Source organism: Balaenoptera physalus (genome assembly GCF_965194825.1).
Source record: "Balaenoptera physalus genome assembly, chromosome: X".
Taxonomy (NCBI): domain Eukaryota; kingdom Metazoa; phylum Chordata; class Mammalia; order Artiodactyla; family Balaenopteridae; genus Balaenoptera; species Balaenoptera physalus.
In genome coordinates, this window is record NC_138903.1 from 104,299,103 (window position 1) to 104,317,849 (window position 18,747).

Below are 18,747 nucleotides of genomic sequence, written 5' to 3' on the forward strand. Positions count from 1 at the left end.
TTTTTGATGATGGCCATTCTGACTGGTGTGAGATAATATCTCATTGTAGTTTTGATTTGCATTTCTCTAATGATTAATGATATTGAGCATTCTTTCATGTGTTTGTTGGCAATCTGTATATCTTCTTTGGAGAAATGTCTATTTAGGTCTTCTGCCCATTTTTGGATTGGGTTGTTTGTTTTTTTGATATTGAGCTGCATGAGCTACTTGTAAACTTTGGAGATTAATCCTTTGTCAGTTGCTTCATTTGCAAATATTTTCTCCCATTCTGAGGGTTGTCTTTTGGTCTTGGTTATGGTTTCCTTTGCTGTGCAAAAGCTTTTAAGTTTCATTAGGTCCCATTTGTTTATTTTTGTTTTTATTTCCATTTCTCTAGGAGGTGGGTCAAAAAGGATCTTGCTGTGATTTAGGTCATAGAGTGTTCTGCCTATGTTTTCCTCTAAGAGTTTGATAGTGTCTGGCCTTACATTTAGGTCTTTAATCCATTTTGAGTTTATTTTTGTGTATGGTGTTAGGGAGTGTTCTAATTTCGTTCTTTTACATGTAGCTATCCAGTTTTCCCAGCACCACTTATTGAAGAGGCTGTCTTTTCTCCACTGTATATGCTTGCCTCCTTTATCAAAGATAAGGTGACCATATGTGCGTGGGTTTATCTCTGGGCTTTCTATCCTGTTTCATTGATCTATATTTCTGTTTTTGTGCCAGTACCATACTGTCTTGATTACTGTAGCTTTGTAGTATAGTCTGAAGTCCGGGAGCCTGATTCCTCCACTCCGTTTTTCGTTCTCAAGATTGCTTTGGCTATTCGGGGTCTTTTGTGTTTCCATACAAATTGTGAAATTTTTTGTTCTAGTTCTGTGAAAAATGCCAGTGGTAGTTTGATAGGGATTGCATTGAATCTGTAGATTGCTTTGGGTAGTAGAGTCATTTTCACAATGTTGATTCTTCCAATACAAGAACATGGTATATCTCTCCATCTGTTTGTATCATCTTTAATTTCTTTCATCAGTGTCTTATAGTTTTCTGCATACAGGTCTTTTGTCTCCTTAGGTAGGTTTATTCCTAGATATTTTATTCTTTTTGTTGCAATGGTAAATGGGAGTGTTTTCTTAATTTCATTTTCAGATTTTTCATCGTTAGTGTATAGGAATGCAAGCGATTTCTGTGCATTAATTTTGTATCCTGCTACTTTACCAAATTCATTGATTAGCTCTAGTAGTTTTCTGGTAGCAACTTTAGGATTCTCTTTGTATAGTATCATGTCATCTGCAAACAGTGACAGCTTTACTTCTTCTTTTCCAATTTGGATTCCTTTTATTTCTTTTTCTTCTCTGATTGCTGTGGCTGAAACTTCCAAAACTATGTTGAATAATAGTGGTGAGAGTGGGCAACCTTGTCTTGTTCCTGATCTTAGTGGAAATGGTTTCAGTTTTTCACCACTGAGGATGATGTTGGCTGTGGGTTTGTCATATATGGCCTTTATTATGTTGAGGTAAGTTCCCTCTATGCCTACTTTCTGGAGGGTTTTTATCATAAATCGGTGTTGAATTTTGTCGAAAGCTTTCTCTGCATATATTGAGATGATCATATGGTTTTTCTCCTTCAGCTTGTTAATATGGTGTATCACATTGATTGATTTGCGTATATTGAAGAATCCTTGCATTCCTGGGATAAACCCCACTTGATCATGGTGTATGATCCTTTTAATGTGCTTTCGGATTCTGTTTGCTAATACTCTGTTGAGGATTTTTGCATCTGTGTTCATCATTGATATTGGCCTGTAGTTTTCTTTCTTTGTGACATCTTTGTCTGGTTTTGGTATCAGGGTGATGGTGGCCTCGTAGAATGAGTTTGGGAGTGTTCCTCCCTCTGCTATATTTTGGAAGAGTTTGAGAAGGATAGGTGTTAGCTCTTCTCTAAATGTGTGATAGAATTCGCCTGTGAAGCCATCTGGTCCTGGGCTTTTGTTTGTTGGAAGATTTTTAATCACAGTTTCAATTTCAGTGCTTGTGATTGGTCTGTTCATATTTTCTATTTCTTCCTGGTTCAGTCTCAGCAGGTTGTGCAGTTCTAACAATTTGTCCATTTCTTCCATGTTGTCCATTTTATTGGCATATAGTTGCTTGTAGTAATCTCTCATGATCCTTTGTATTTCTGCAGTGTCAGTTGTTACTTCTCCACTTTCATTTCTAATTCTATTGATTTGAGTCTTCTCCCTTTTTTTCTTGATGAGTCTGGCTAGTGCTTTATCAATTTTGTTTATCTTCTCAAAGAACCAGCTTTTATTTCTATTGAGCTTTGCTATCGTTTCCTTCATTTCTGTTTCATTTATTTCTGATCTGATCTTTATGATTTCTTTCCTTCTGCTAACTTTGGGGTTTTTTTGTTCTTCTTTCTTTAATTGTTTTGGGTGTAAGGTTAGGTTGTTTGAGATGTTTCTTGTTTCTTAAGGTAAGATTGTATTGCTATAAAACTTCCCTCTTAGAACTGCTTTTGCTGCATCCCATAGGTTTTGGGTTGTCGTGTTTTCATTGTCATTTGTTTCTAGGTTTTTCTGATTTCCGCTTTGATTTCTTCAGTGGTCTCTTGGTTATTAAGTAGTGTATTGTTTAGCCTCCCTGTGTTTGTATTTTTTACGTTTTTTTTTCCTGTAATTGATATCTAGTCTCAGAGCGTTGTGGTCGGAAAAGATACTTGATACGATTTCAATTTTCTTAAATTTACCAAGGCTTGATTTGTGACCCAAGATATGATCTATCTTGGAGAATGTTCCATGAGCACTTGAGAAGAATGTGTATTCTGTTGTTTTTGGGTGGAATGTCCTATAAATATCAGTTAAGTCCATCTTATTTAATGTATCATTTAAAGCTTGTGTTTCCTTATTTATTTTCATTTTGGATGATCTGTCCATTGGTGAAAGTGAGGTGTTAAAGTCCCCTACTATGATTGTGTTACTGTCGATTTCCCCTTTTATGGCTGTTAGTATTTGCCTCATGTATCGAGGTGCTCCTATGTTGGGTGCATAAATATTTACAATTATTATATCTTCTTCTTGGATTGATCCCTTGATCATTATGTAGTGTCCTTCTTTGCCTCTTGTAATAGTCTTTGTTGTAAAGTCTATTTTTTCTGATATGAGAATTGCTACTCCAGCTTTCTTTTGATTTCCATTTGCATGGAATATCTTTTTCCATCCCCTCACTTTCAGTCTCTATGTGTCCCTAGGTCTGAAGTGGGTCTCTGGTAGACAGCATGTATACGGGTCTTGTTTTTGTATCCATTCAGCCAGTCTATGTCTTTTGGTTGGAGCATTTAATCCATTTACATTTGAGGTAATTATCAATATGTATGTTCCTTTTCCCATTTTCTTAATTGTTTTGGGTTTGTTATTGTAGGTCTTTTCCTTCTCTTGTGTTTCTTGCCTAGAGAAGTTCCTTTAGCATTTGTTGTAGAGCTGGTTTGGTGGTGCTGAATTCTCTTAGCTTTTGCTTGTCTGTAAAGGTTTTAATTTCTCTGTCAAATCTGAATGAGATCCTTGGTGGGTAGAGTAATCTTGGTTGTAGGTTTTTCTCTTTCATCACTTTAAATATGTCCTGCCACTCCCTTCTGGCTTGTAGAGTTTCTGCTGAAAGATCAGCTGTTAACCTTATGGGGATTCCCTTGTGTGTTATTTGTTGTTTTTCCCTTGCTGCTTTTAATATATTCTTTATATTTAATTTTTGATAGTTTGAATAATATGTGTCTTGGCGTGTTTCTCCTTGGATTTATCCTGTATGGGACTCTCTGTGCTTCCTGGACTTGATTAACTATTTCCTTTCCCATATTAGGGAAGTTTTCAACTATAATCTCTTCAAATATTTTCTCAGTCACTTTCTTTTTCTCTTCCTCTTCTGGGACCCCTATATATAATTCGAATGTTGGTGTGTTTAATCTTGTCCCAGAGGTCTCTGAGACTGTCCTCAATTCTTTTCATTTTTTTCTCTTTATTCTGCTCTGCAATAGTTATTTCCACTATTTTATCTTCCAGGTCACTTATCCATTCTTCTGCCTCAGTTATTCTGTTATTGATCCCTTCTAGAGAATTTTTAATTTCATTTATTGTGTTGTTCATCACTGTTTGTTTGCTCTTTAGTTCTTGTAGGTCCTTGTTAAAAGTTCCTTGTATTTTCTCCCTTCCATTTCCAAGATTTTGTATCACCTTTACTATCATTACTCTGAATTCTTTTTCAGGTAGTCTGCCTATTTCCTCTTGCCTGTTTGTTTGGTCTGGTGGGTTTTTGCCTTGCTCCTTCATCTGCTGTGTGTTTCTCTGTCTTCTCATTTTGCTTAACTTACTGTGTTTGGGGTCTCCTTTTCGCAGGCTGCAGGTTTGTAGTTCCCGTTGTTTTTGGTGTCTGTCCCCAGTGGCTAAGGTTGGTTCAGTGGGTTGTGTAGGCTTCCTGGTGGAGGGGACTAGTGCCTGTGTTCTGGTGGATGAGGCTGGATCTTGTCTTTCTGGTGGGCACATCCACGTCTGGTGGTGTGTTTTGGGGTGTCTGTGGCCTTATTATGATTTTAGGCAGCCTCTGTGCTAATGGATGGCGTTGTGTTCCTTTCTTTCTAGTTGTTTGGCATAGGGTGTCCAGCACTGTAGCTTGCTGGTCGTTGAGTGGAGCTGGGTCTTCGCGTTGCGATGGAGATCTCTGGGAGATTTTCGCCGTTTGGTATTACGTGGAGCTGGGAGGTCTCTTGTGGACCAGTGTCCTGAAGTTGGCTCTCCCACCTCAGAGGCACAGCCCTGACGCCTGGCTGGAGCACCAAGAGGCTGTCCTCCACACAGCTCAGAATAAAAGGGAGAAAAAAAAGAAAGAAAGCAAGCAGAAGATAAAATAAAATAAAAGTTATTAAATAAAAGATAATTATTAAAAAAATTTTAAAAAGTAACAAAAAAAAGAAAGAAAGAAGGGAGTAACCAAACCAAAAAACAAATCCACCAATGATAGCAAGCAATAAAAACTCTACTAAAAAAACCAAAAAAACAAAAAAAACGGACAGACAGAACCCTAGGACAAATGGTAAAAGCAAAGCTCTACAGACAAAATCACACACAGAAGCATACACATACACACTCACAAAAAGAGAAAAAGGGGGAAAATATATATATATCTTTGCTCCCAAAGTCCACCTCCTCAATTTGGGATGATTCGTTGTCTATTCAGGTATTCCACAGATGCAGGGTGCGTCAAGTTGACTGTAGAGCTTTAATCCGCTGCTTCTGAGGCTGCTGGGAGAGATTTCCCTTTCTCTTCTTTGTTCGCACAGCTCCCGGGGTTCAGCTTTGGATTTGGACCCGCCTTTGCATGTAGGTCGCCTGAGGGTGGCTGTTCCCGCTCAGACAGGACGGGGTTAAAGGCGCAGCTGCTTCGGGGTCTCTGGCTCACTCAGGCCGGGGGGAGGGAGGGGCACGGATGCGGGACGAGCCTGCGGCGGCAGAGGCCAGCGTGACGTTGCAGCAGCCTGAGGCACGCCGTGTGTTTTCCCGGGGAAGTTGTCCCTGGATCACAGGACCCTGGCAGTGGCGGGCTGCACAGGCTCCCGGGAGGGCAGGTGTGGAGTGTGACCTGTGCTTGCACACAGGCTTCTTGGTGGCGGCAGCAGCAGCCTTAGCGTCTCATGCCCGTCTCGGGGGTCTGCGCTGATAACCGCAGCTCGCGCCCGTCTCTGGAGCTCCTTTAAGTGGCGCTCTTAATCCTGTCTCCTTGCGCAGCAGGAAACAGAGAGGCAAGAAAAAGTCTCTTGCCTCTTTGGCAGCTCCTGACTTTTTCCCCGGACTCCCTCCCGGCTAGCTGTGGTGCACTAACCCCTTCAGGCTGTGTTCACGCAGCCAACCCCAGCCCTCTCCCTGGGATCTGACCTCCGAAGCCGGAGCCTCAGCTCCCAGCCCCCGCCCGCCCCGGCGGTGAGCAGACAAGCCTCTCGGGCTGGTGAGTGCTGGTCGGCACCGAGCCTCTGTGCGGGAATCTCTCCGCTTTGCCCTCCGCACCCCTGTGGCTGCGCTCTCCTCCGTGGCTCCGAAGCTTCCCCCCTCCGCCACCCGCAGTCTCCGCCCACGAAGGGGCTTCCTAGTGTGTGGAAACCTTTCCTCCTTCACAACTCCCTCCCACTGGTGCAGGTCCCGTCCCTATTCTTTTGTCTCTGTTTTTTCTTTTTTCTTTTGCCCTACCCAAGTACGTGGGGAGTTTCTTGCCTTTTGGGAGGTCTGAGCTCTTCTGCCAGCGTTCAGTGGGTGTTCTATAGGAGCAGTTCCACGTGTAGATGTATTTCTGATGTATTTGTGGGGAGGAAGGTGATCTGCATGTCTTACTCTTCCGCCATCTTGAAGCTCCTCTCTATTTATTTATTTTTGGCTGCATTGGGTCTTCGCTGCTGCGTGCGGGCTTTCTCTAGTTGCAGCGAGCGGGGGCTACTCTTTGTTGCGGTGCACGGACTTCTCATTGCGGTGGCCTCTCTGGTTGTGGAGCACTGGCTCTAGGCGCGTGGGCTTCAGTAGTTGTGGCTCACGGGCTCTAGAGCGCAGGCTCAGTAGTTGTGGCACACGGGCTTAGTTGCTCCGCGGCATGTGGGATCTTCCTGGACCAGGGAGCAAACCCGTGTCCCCTGCACTGGCAGGCGGATTCTTAACCTTTGCACCACCAGAGAAGTCCCTGGACCAATCTTAAATTTGTTCATTTGTTCATTCACTCAGCACATATGTCTGCATATGTATTATGTACAAGATATTATAGGAGGTACTATGGAGAATACAGTGGAGAACCAAACATAGATCTCATCTTCAGTGAGCACATGATCTAGTAGGGGAAATGAGACCTATGTAGACATTTATAACACAAGATAGAAAGTAGTAGTTACCAAGAAAATGGCACTGTGTGATGTCAGAGAAGAGTGAGTTATTACTTCAGCTGGTGGAGGGACAAGTGGCTGGGAATTAGGTAAGGCTTCCAGGAGGAGATGGTGTTTGGGTGAGGCCTTAAAGGGCAGGGTAGAATTTGATAATGCAGTGATGGCAGGATGGTAGAGGATTTCAGGATGAAGGAACAGCTGGTACAGAGGCAGAGTATTGAGGGGTCTGGACAGGGAACCACAAGTAATTCAATAGGATCAAAGCACAGGGTACTGGAGAGGGAATCATAGGATGCCAGCTTGGAAAGGAAGTGTCAGATGGTGGAAAGCCCTGAATGCCAGGTTGTGGGTTTGATTTTATTCTGTTACCGATAAGGAAATACTGGAGGGTTGTAAACACCAGTAAGAGCTGTTTTGCAGGAAATCTAATCAGGCAGCAATATAATGGGTGAGGTGAGTTGGAGCAGGAAGAAGGAAGGAAGGAGGAAACACCAGTTAGGGGGCTATTTCTGAAGTTCAGGAGAGAAAGGGGGCCGCACTATGGCTGTAACGGGGAGATGGAGGAAAAGAGAATTGCAGAGGAATATACTGCACCTGGCAAGTGATTGGCTACTAGAGAGATAATTCAAAGTTAGCACTGAAGTTTCGAAACTGGAAAGAAGGTATTGCCAGGTAGCAGAATTGTGGGTAGGGATGGTAGGTTTTGACTGATGTTGAGTTTGAGGTGCTAGTGAGACATCTGAGTGATGCCCGGCACACAGCAGGACTGAATATTAGGAAGTTCCCTTTGTGGATAGGGTGGTCCTCTTCTAGATCCCCATAGAAATTGCAGTTCATTCAGGGTAGGGACCTTGCAGGTTGAGAAGAAATCTGGCAGAATGATGAGAACCTATGACAGTGCACCTCCTGAGCAACAAATGACTATTTCCTTATCCAAATCCTAGACAGATAGGGCAAGATGCTTAGTGGAGTGTGAGATGGTTGTTCTATGTGCCACTCATCACTTTAAAAAAAAAATATTAAAAATTTTTTTGAAGTATAGTTGATTTACAATGTTTCAGGTGTACAGCAAAGTGATTCAGTATATACACCTATATATATATATATATATATATATATATATATATATATATTCTTTTTCAGATTCTTTTCCATTATAGGTTATTACAAGATATTGAATATAGTTCCCTGTGCTATACAGTAGGTCCTAGTTGTTTATTTTATATAGAGTAGTATGTATCTGTTAATCCCAAACTCCTAATTTATCCCTCCCTCCCCACCACTCATCACTTTTAACTGTCCATCCTTTAAGTGGCTTCACATCTTTGAGCTAGATGGCTTGTGCTTGACATTGTACCTTGATAGCTTCCAAGTGTGCTAGATGAGTTTTGACTGCAAGATACCCTTGGCCATGCTCTGATTGATTCACAGTGCAAAATGTTGCCCAAGCAATTCCATAGAGACAGAAAGGAGATCAGTGGTTGGCCGGGACTGGAAGAAGGGCAAATAGGGTGTGACTTCTAAGGGTATATGGAGTTCCTTTTTGGAGTGATGAAAAAGTTCTGGAATTAGATAGTGGCAATAGATGCACAGCTCTGTGAATATACTAAGAACCATTGAATTGTATACTTTAAATATTCAGTAGATGAATTGTATGGCATCTGAATTATATCTCAGTAAGAATTTCTATAAGGAAAAAAAAACGTTGCCTAAGAAGAAGAAATATATTTTCCTTTTCCTGCTTTCTGGACTGGAAACCTTTTGTCATTTGTCTAATTTTCAGTTTAACTACTTTGACAGAGTCCTTTTGCATGGTTTTTCTGCTTGTGTTACTTTCCTCTGCTTTTTCTAAAAGAAGATCTCCGGGTAGAGCATTTCTGAAGTTGTACTAGTAAGATGCCCTTCAGGCATGTTTCAGCATCTGAGAAAGCCATTCAGTCTGCTTAGAGAAAGCAACATATTAGTCTCTTTAAGAATTAAAGCATTTGCCAAATTAAACACGTGAATGAAAACATTCTAACCAGATTTGTGTTGACTTAAGTGCTCACAGTGTAAACACATGCACGCGTGCACACACACACACACACACACACACGCACTTACGCAAAGTATTTCAAAGCATCAGAAAGCAACGGCTTTCAAAAGTACTCTCCAGCCAACACCCTCTCTCATATGCCAGAACTCAGTCCAGAGCAAGCTTTTTTACAGCTGAGTTATAAACACTTGAAGCCCAGAGTAATCTCTATAATGGAAATACTGACATCGCTTGACTTGAGCAACACAGATGGCTCTGGCTTTTTTAGCTAGAACATGATGAGTTTTCTAATAGGAAGCCAAGAGGCTCTTTGGGGTAGAACTGTTAAGAAATGTAGAGACTGGGAGGAAAATCTCTCAGTGGGTTGCAGTTGTAAGTACTGTGCCCTGGCTGCATTCTCCCACTACCCCTCTTCCTTCTGTAATCAGGAAAACTGCCCAGATAAATACTGTCTTGTATAAATATGGAATGTAACCTTGACTTGTGACCTTCATTTTCTGCAGTCCCTTGCTTACCCTAGGGTTGCTGGAAGCAACAATGGTGATTGTTGTCTCAGATATGAGACTCTGTAAGGATGGACGAGAGACATCTGAATCGTTTAAAAAATAAGTCTACCAAAAATTCTCCCCCAGTGTGTCAAAATAATGAAATTGATGCACTTTAAAAGTTTTTAAGTGTTTTGGTATATTAGCTCACTTTGGTCTCTCAATCACTCTGTTTGATAGAAGAGCTGTGTGTTGTTGTTCCCATCATTATAGTCAAGGAGGTAGCATGAATAACCTGTTAGTGGTCAGGCTAGGATTAGGAAGCAATCCAAACTCATTGTTCCTTCCCCAGTACTCGGATGCCCAACACCTGGACTCCCACATACAGACCTGCCCTGCTCCCCGCTGACCAGACACTGGTGTAGCTAACTGCATTTGCGATTTCATTTCTCATGGTTGTTTATTGTCTTGGCAGTTGGCTTTGCCTGGGTACCTTTGCTGAAGGATGGTAGAATCATCACATTTGAGCAGCAGCTGCCAGTTTCCGCTAATCTTCCCCCAGGCTACTTGAATCTGAATGATGCCGAATCAAGAAGGGTAGGAAAATATCTGTATTTGTTGAAGTAATCATGATGAAATGTTTTTTTTCCCCTCTTTTTAAAAAACTGTATTGAAGTATAGTTGATTTACAGCGTTGTGTTAATTTCTGCTGTCCAGCAAAGTGATTCAGTTATACATATATGATGAAATGTTTAAAAAGTAGAATACCGTTGGCATAGTCGATAGTTTGGTCTGGTTGATAGCTACTCAAGAGTGTGGTTTGAGGGCTGGTGCTGGTCCACGACAAAGATAAGTATAGAAAATGAGTGTTGAGAAGCTTGTATAATAGTTTGACAAAGTAACCTCATGTCTGTTGATTCTAATAACGATTTTTAAAATGGGACTTCGATTTTGTGCATCATGAAAAGAATTCATTTCTTTAGTAATTTTTATTGTCATTTGGAAAAGTATCAGCCTGCAAAGGATTGGAAATTCAAAATGGTTTAGGATACATTTATTCTAAAGGCAGGTTATTTTCTCCAATAATTCCCTATGTGCGAAACTAACACATTTGTTTCTGAAAGAAAATGTTGAAATGCATAAAGGTGTTATATGTTGCTCATCTATCCATTGCTATGGTACAGAAACTCATGTGTGTATTTTCTCTTCACAGCAGTCTAATGTGGATATTAAGTGGGTAGATGGTGCAAAGCCTTTGTTGAAGATTAAAAGTCACTTGGAGTCTACCATTTATACTCAAGTAAGTTGCATCACCTGAATTTTGTCAATTTTAATACTTGAGTGTATTTCTGGATTAACACAGACTATATTCGATTCTACAGCCTTAGAGAAGTTGTGGCCTGAAAGACTTTCTCATTAGTAATAACATCATTCTTAATAATAGCTCAAATTTAAAAATTCTTCTCAAATTACCAAATCCTTTTACCTATTAATGCCCTTTTTCTGTTTCAGGATTCTATCCAGTATAGCGTGTTACATTTAGTTGTCATGTCTCCTTAGGCTCTTCTTGGCGGTGACAAGTTCCGAGACTTTCCTTGTTTTTGGTCACCTTGTCAGTTTTCAGGACTACTGGTATTTTGTAGGATGCCCCTCTGTTGGGATTTGTCTGACATTTTTCTCATGGTTAAACTAGAGTTGAACACAGAAATTTGCAGTCAGTGGATCATGGCTGGCTACTACAGTTTGCTCTTAGCCTCGACATCCATGAAATTAGGATCAAATATCTGTGAGACGCCTCAAGCACAGTTTGAAAAATCACGGGTGGAGAAGGTGAAGTCCACGCTCTTTGGTGTGGCCTACAAGGTCCCTCTCAATTCCCCCTGCCCACTTCATCATTTTAGAGGAAAAGAAACCGAGGCTCGCTCGGGTTAGATGATTTACCCGAGGTCACACAGGTAATAATTAGAGGAAGCAGGTCAAAATCCGAATTTCATGATTCTGGTTCCTGATACAGTCCATGCCGTCCACAAATTCAATATCTGTAGATTCCATACAGGACAGCTGGACACTGGCCGGTGCAGGGCCAGGGTACCTTGGGCACTGAATGCCTGAGACTTATTCTGGTGACTCCTTGTTGCTACGTTTTCTTCACCTGTCAATTCAGACCTCTCTTCCTGCTCGTTTCATTAAAATATAGAAACAGCCCAACTTCAGAGGCTACACTAGCCAAAAAAGAGATTAAACAAATGTGTGACTACTTGGGCATAAATGGTGACCTACCCAGTGTGCTTAGGTACATGCTGAATGCGCCTGGTTTTGCTGCTTTGTGTGATGGTCGAGAGGACTATGGGACTCATTTAGGAACATGCATGTTGGTAGCTGCAGATGCCGAGTCTGGCCATTAGAAGACCCAGGGAAACAGGTTTCCAAGATTCCGGGGTGGCGGGGTGTGGTGCAGGGGTGGAGCCTGTGCTTTGCAGGTGGGAGGGAGGGAGACGCAAGAGGGAGGAGATATGGGGATGTATGTATACGTACAGCTGATTCACTTTGTTGTACAGCAGAAACTAACACACCATTGTAGAGCAATTATACTCCAATAAAGATGTTAAAAAATAAAAAAAAATTTTTAAAAAAATGAATCAAATTTCATATGCTGTGTCCATCTGTTTTTCAGGATCTACATGTGCACAAATTCTTCCATCATTGCCAGCTTATTCAGTCAGGCTCGAAAGAAGTTCCAGGGGAGCTCATTAAATATTTAAAGGTAAATGAACAGTAGCTTTCTGTGAAAGGTTTGTTTTTCATGTCATTCTGTTGCCACATTTTTTGACGGGGGGGAAAAAAATCAAACGAACCCTTTAAAAATACTTTTGGCTGTGTATCCTCAAGAGAACACTTTCTATTACGTGCTTTTCCATCAAGGAGCTGTTTAGAAGCAGACCGCAGAATTGCTACATTAGGAAGAAAATGTTTTAGCCAGAATTCGTCGACATATTTTTGAAAATCTCATGAAAATGTTTATTTCAGTTCCATAAATTGATTTTTCCAGACCTTTTCTCATCTTGCCAATGGCCTGGTAAAGGTGGAGAAAGCTTGGGGAAAAGGGCCAGGAGAAATGGAGTCACTTTTGCTTGGAATGAAATGTGAAATGATTCCTGTGTTCATAGGCGAAAGATTATCAGAAGGGTCAGCTAAAAAAAGAGAACCTAGTTTCTGCATGTTGCATAGGAGGGAGTCATAAGTAACGCCATATTTTATCAAATGTATTGAGAATCCAAGATGCCATTTATTCCCTAATGTGGTGGGACAGGGCACACGTCATGGGACCCAGCTAACAGTGACTTTTCTTTTGTCTGCTCCTTCAGTAGATCAGCCATGGCCAGTCTGAGGCATTTTTATTTTAAATGAAGCCTCTACAGGATTTCCCTTTAGGCATATGTTAATAGTGAATGATATTCTCAGGAAATGAAAAGGTTCATTTCTTTCAGAGAGGTAGTATGACATGAGGTAATACACGTATGGGTTCTGGAATCACAAACTGAGTTTGTGTCCCAGGTCTGTCACTTATTAGCTCTGTGATTGACCTTGACCAACTTACTTAACTTCTCCAAGCCCTTGTTCCTTCTTCTCTCACATAAAGATAAAAACCTACTTGTAGTCATGAGAGAAATGCAAATCAAAACTACAATGAGGTATCACCTCACACCAGTCAGAATGGCCATCATCAAAAACTCTACAAACAATAAATGCTGGAGAGGGTGTGGAGAAAAGGGAACCCTCTTGCACTGTTGGTGGGAATGTAAATTGATACAACCACTATGGAGAAAAGTATGGAGGTTCCTCAAAAAACTAAAAATAGAACTACCATACGACCCAGCAATCCCACTACTGGGCATATGCCCTGAGAAAACCATAATTCAAAAAGAGTCATGTACCACAATGTTCACTGCAGCACTATTTACAATAGCCAGGACATGTAAGCAACCTAAATGTCCATCGACAGATGAATGGATAAAGAAGATGTGGCACATATATACAGTGGAATATTACTCAGCCATAAAAAGAAACGAAATTGTGTTATTTGTGGTGAGGTGGATGGACCTAGAGACTGTCATACAGAGTGAAGTAAGTCAGAAAGAGAAAAACAAATACCGTATGCTAACACATATATATGGAATCTAAAAAAAAAAAGAAAAAATGGTCATGAAGAACCTAGGGGCAAGATGGGAATAAACACGCAGACCTACTAGAGAATGGACTTGAGGACATGGGGAGGGGGAAGGGTAAGCTGGGACGAAGTGAGAGAGTGGCATGGACATACGTACACTACCAAATGTAAAATAGATAGCTAGTGGGAAGCAGCCGCATAGCACAGGGAGATCAGCTCGATGCTTTGTGACCACCTAGAGGGGTGGGATAGAGAGGGTGGGAGGGAGACGCAAGAGGGAGGAGATATGGGGATATAGGTATATGTATAGCTGATTCACTTTGTTATACAGCAGAAACTAACACACCATTGTAAAGCAATTATACTCCAATAAAGATGTTAAAAAACAAAACCAAACCAAAAAAACAACCCACTTGTAGGGTGGTTACAAGGCCTCAGTGAGATAAGGCATCTGCTATATAGTATTCATTCATTCCACACTTTTTTCTTGAGTACATTCTATGGGCCAGGCTTCATTCTAAACATTGGGAGGATAAATGAAAAAAACAAACAGTATCCCTGTTTTCAAGGAGCTTACTTTGTTGTGGAGACAGATGGACAATAAACACATAAACGAATAAATGCATGCGCACACACACACACACATATACACATACAGTGGTCCCTCTGTATCCTCGGGGGACTGGTTCCAGGACCACCCTCCACAGATACCAAAGTCCAAAGATGCTCAAGTCCCTTGCAGTCAGCTCTCCGTATCCACAAATGCGGAACGTGTGGATACGGAGGGCCGACTGTGTATGTCATGTCAGGTGGTAATAAGTGCTATAAAGAAAACCAAAACATAGTGAAGGGGAATAGGAGCAATAAGGAGTCCCTCTTTTAGATAAAGTGTCAGAGAAGAGCTCTCCAGTAAAGTGATGTTTGACAGAGACCTAAAGGAAAGGAGGGTGCCAGCTATGTGGAATTCTGGGGGAGAGCTGGGAATAGCAAGGGCAAAGGCCCTGAGGAGCTTGCTTGGTGTGATCAAGGAACAGCCGGAGTTCCAGTGTGGCTGGCACACAGAGTGCTAGGCCCTCACACTGGAAAGGTAGCTGGGTTGCTGGTCAGGTCCGGCCTTATAAGCCATGATGAGGAGTTGGAATTGTACCCTGAATGAGATGGAAAGCCTTGAACTGAGGAGTGACATGATGTGACTTTGGTTTTAAAGTATCATTCTGCCTACCATACAGAAAATATATTGTTGGAAGGGTAGAATCAGGGAGGTAGCCGATAAATGGTGGCTACGATTCTTAATTATCATTAAGAAGTATAGTAGTCATCTAACTTCAAATCCTTTTCTTGGGTAATGTCTAGAACTCCCGCTCTACGTATGAATGCATTGTCTGTTGAGATCATTGTCTTTTTCTTCCAGTGGGAAGCTTTGTAAAAGTTTTAACAGAATTGAACAGAACACGATGTTCCTATACTGGTGTTCTTAGAATGGAGGGGAAAAAAAGTACTCATATTTGCGTTTTTAAGGGTGTGGAATTTCTGATATTTATGTGACCTATGCTTGCCCTCTAGTGGCAGTGAATGAAATGCCATGTGATCATAGAAAGAGCCAAACTCCTGTATGGAATGTTAGCGCTGAAAGGGATCTTTAGCGATTTTGTTTTACAGATGAGGAAACTGAGGCCCGAGGAGAGTGATTTGCCTGTGGTCATTCTGGTTACTAGCAGAGCTGAGCCAAGCCTGCCTCTTGATGTGTCTTTTGACTCCTAGTCCTGTTTTCTTTCTATCACACCTTGCTACCTGTTGTCCTTGTAAATGACAGTGTTTCATCACTTCATTTAACCATCTACATGTTGAGCTCTTATTATGTGTTCAGTATTTTCCTAGATGCTCTGGGGCTTGCAAAGAAGAATAACTTAGGCTCATTGTCCGTAGGGATCTTACAACCAGTCAGAGAGACAGGATCCACTTTAGTCAAATGACAATATAAGTCAGTAGTACAAATGATAGTCCAAAGCAATATATAGTTAAATGTCAAATGTGTGATACAGGGTATAAATGCTAAGAGTTCACAAAACCGAGGAACCACTGAGACTAGAGGGTTCCCATCTTTATCCCTTTGGTTCCTTATTTTATTCATTTATTCAGTCATCCTGCAAATATTTATTGAGCACCTACTATGGGTCACATATTGTACTGGATGCTGGGACTATAATGGGAACAGTTTAGACAACATACCTACTCTAGTTGGGGTAGAGAGATTATAAATAAGTAAGTCACATTACATAGGGATGAGTGCTATGAAGAAAATAGAACAGGTTATTGGGCTCTAGCATGACCAGGAGTGCAGTCAAGATGGACTTGTCAGGAAAGACCTGTCTAGGAGATGACACCATTTTAAGCTGAAAAGAAGCTGATGCGAGGAAGACAGCCATAGGTGATAAAGCGGTGTAAAAGGATGACAGAATATGGCAGCAGGTGTAAACACTTAGCAGTGGGATGTGTGGAAAGAAAAAAAGCAAAGACAACGTAGCTAGAGCACATTGAGCAGCAAAGCAGGAGGATGGCCTCAGATGAGTGGGGAGCGATAGGCAGGGTACATGTAGGATGGGGAGCCCTTCACAACTTTTTGTTCGTGGTGGTTGGTTTTGTTTGTAACAGAGGGAAATGACATTGTGGAATTTGCCTTTCAAAAAGAACCCTCTGGCTGCTGTGTGGAGAATAAATTCTAGAGGAACAGTACCGGTGCAGGGAGATCACTTCTGCATGGAAGGTCCGTCTCTCTTTTCTACCTGATGTGATCCTACTTAACGATCCTTGAACCTTCCTCCTTTCTGAAGCCTCATATGACATTCCCTCCTCACTGGCAGACTCGGTTTCTTCTTCCTCTGTACGTTTTGTATATACCACGGTTGTACTGTTTAGTGTTTGTATCACAGTGATTTAGTTCCATGTGTTTTCCCCCCATAGTCTGTGAACTGCTTGATGGTAGGAACCATGTTTTTTTGATGTGCTTGGCAATTGAAAGTTCATTCAGTATGCCTTTGTTGAATGAGTGATTGAATGGCTTCACTGAACTGGGGGTTGGAACTTGACTGGGAAGGGTGGCGAGGATTTGGCTACAAAGTGTGAACAAAGGTAGCAATGCATTGATATATTCAAGGAGCAGTCAAGACACCAGTGTGGCCTCGTGAAGAATGATGAGTGTTAAGGTTAAGAGTGTAAGCTGGGTCTTAAGTAACTTAGACTTAATACCTGGGTCAGAGTTTCTCAAACTTGGCACTATTGACATTTGGGGCAGGATAAGTCTTTGTTGTAAAGGGCCGTCCTGTTCACTGGAGGGTGTTTAGAAGCATCTCTGGCCTATCCACTAGATGTCGGTAGCACCCCCCAATTGTGACAGCTCAAAAAGTCTCCGGACATTGGGGTGGAGGAGGGGCACAGGGTCTCTGGTTGAGAACCGCTGCCCTAGGTCATGGGGAAGCATCAGAAGAATCTTCTTGGTGGCACGGGGTGGCCTGATGTAACCCCTATTTGAGGAGGATTAAGTTTTGGAAATGAGAGACATTGGGAGTGAGGAGAAAGTGTACATAGACCTACTAGAAAATTATTAGACTATTTTGGTTATAGGTTAGAGTTCTGAAAAAGGGCGACGGCTGTAAGGATAGAAGAGAGAGGGCAAAAGGAAGGAAAAACCTGAAGGATAGACCACGGGTTCCCTGAGCTCAGTTTCTTGCCTTATGCATCCGATTGAAGAGAGGCTTCCCGGAAATCTAAGAGGTCACTGTTGAGATGATTCAAATATAGATGAGAGAAGCCTGAAAAGGGATGGTGAGAGTAAGGATGGCAACATAGAGCAAGAGTAAGGGAGGCTATGAAAGATAAATGCTGAGTTCCTTAGTACAGACACTTGTTTTCCCCGTGTCTGTATTTCCCAGGGCACTAAATATTGAATTGGTGTAGAAGGTGCTCAGTGAGGTTATTTTGGTTGGCCAGTTGACTAAATGAGTGAGTGAATGAATGAGTGAATAAATGAATGCGGAGAGAAGGGAAGTAAGAAGGAAGACATTTTACATATTTAGCTGCTTGTATCATTTCTATGTATACACGGACATATTTCTTCTTTTTGATGTCAAGATACTGATCAGTAGAGACAGAGTGTTAGCACTTTGAAGAAACGTATTGTGAGATGTTAGAATGCAGAACTGCCTCAGCTTGTGGATGGTGCTAGTGTAAAGCCAATTATATATAGAAACACACCTTATTGAATCCCACGTAACTTCTCACCACAAAGTAATGGCCCACTTTCCCCTGTAAAACACACGAACTTGGGGGCTGGTAGGCCCGTCTCCATCACCTCCAAGCATGCCTGCTCCTCGCCCTGACTGAGTGTTGGTTTACCAAGAGTCTGTTGTCTTTATTCCAAAACCTGTTGATCCCGGTTATACTTATCTTCAATAGAGCATTTAATATTAAATGAACTAACAGAATCTGAGTGCCAAAATAAGAGATGTGGCTAAAGTAACTGACAAAGTCCCCTATCCCCTGAAGCTCGTGTTTAAAGTGAGCTTATATTCTAGTGAATGTAGTTTTCATTACTTAATTTTTTGTTGTTTCACCTTTGCAAGTTATATCATATTTTGGTTTATGTTCATAACTAATAATGACTTATTTTAGTGTTTGCATGCCATGGAGATCCAAGTCATGATACAGTTTCTACCTGTAATTCTTATGCAACTCTTCCGAGTTCTCACAAATATGACCCATGAAGATGACGTGCCTATCAACTGCACCATGTGAGTTTCAGTGTTATAATACCAAGAAGCAACTTTTGTTTCCTTTTGCATTTCTTCATTTGAAATATAAATTTATCTTCCAAATGAGAACCCCAAAGTCAGAAATCTAATATCAGTTTTCTCTAGTTTCATACTTCTCAGACCAGGGGACTTATATCCCCAGGGATAGATGATACCAGAAACCATAGGATGAACTTCCTCAACCAGAGGTTCTAAAACTGCTGCATGTTAGAAGCTTTTAAAAATGGCTGTTCCCGGACCATACTTCACACCAATTAAACCAGAATCTCTGAAGGTGGAACTCAGCATCAGTATTTTTTTTTTAAGTTTCCCTGATGAGTCCCTAATGCAAGGGAGTTTGAGAACCATTGCCCTTGACCAGTCTTGTCCAGT

At 41.5% G+C, this 18,747-nt stretch overlaps 1 protein-coding gene across 7 annotated transcripts in view; it reads left to right on the forward strand.

Moving 5' to 3' along the window:
- Nucleotides 1–18,747, forward strand: part of DOCK11 (dedicator of cytokinesis 11) — a 190,509-nt gene that overhangs the window by 84,236 nt on the left and 87,526 nt on the right. For 6 of the 7 annotated variants that reach the window (XM_082445483.1, XM_082445485.1, XM_082445479.1 and 3 more), the window contains exons 21-24: nt 9,875–9,996; nt 10,613–10,699; nt 12,074–12,163; nt 18,236–18,354. In XM_082445483.1, coding sequence (XP_082301609.1) covers nt 9,875–9,996; nt 10,613–10,699; nt 12,074–12,163; nt 18,236–18,354 — 418 coding nt within the window. The remainder of the gene's footprint in view (nt 1–9,874; nt 9,997–10,612; nt 10,700–12,073; nt 12,164–18,235; nt 18,355–18,747) is intronic. The other variant, XM_082445480.1, reaches the window with a different exon arrangement.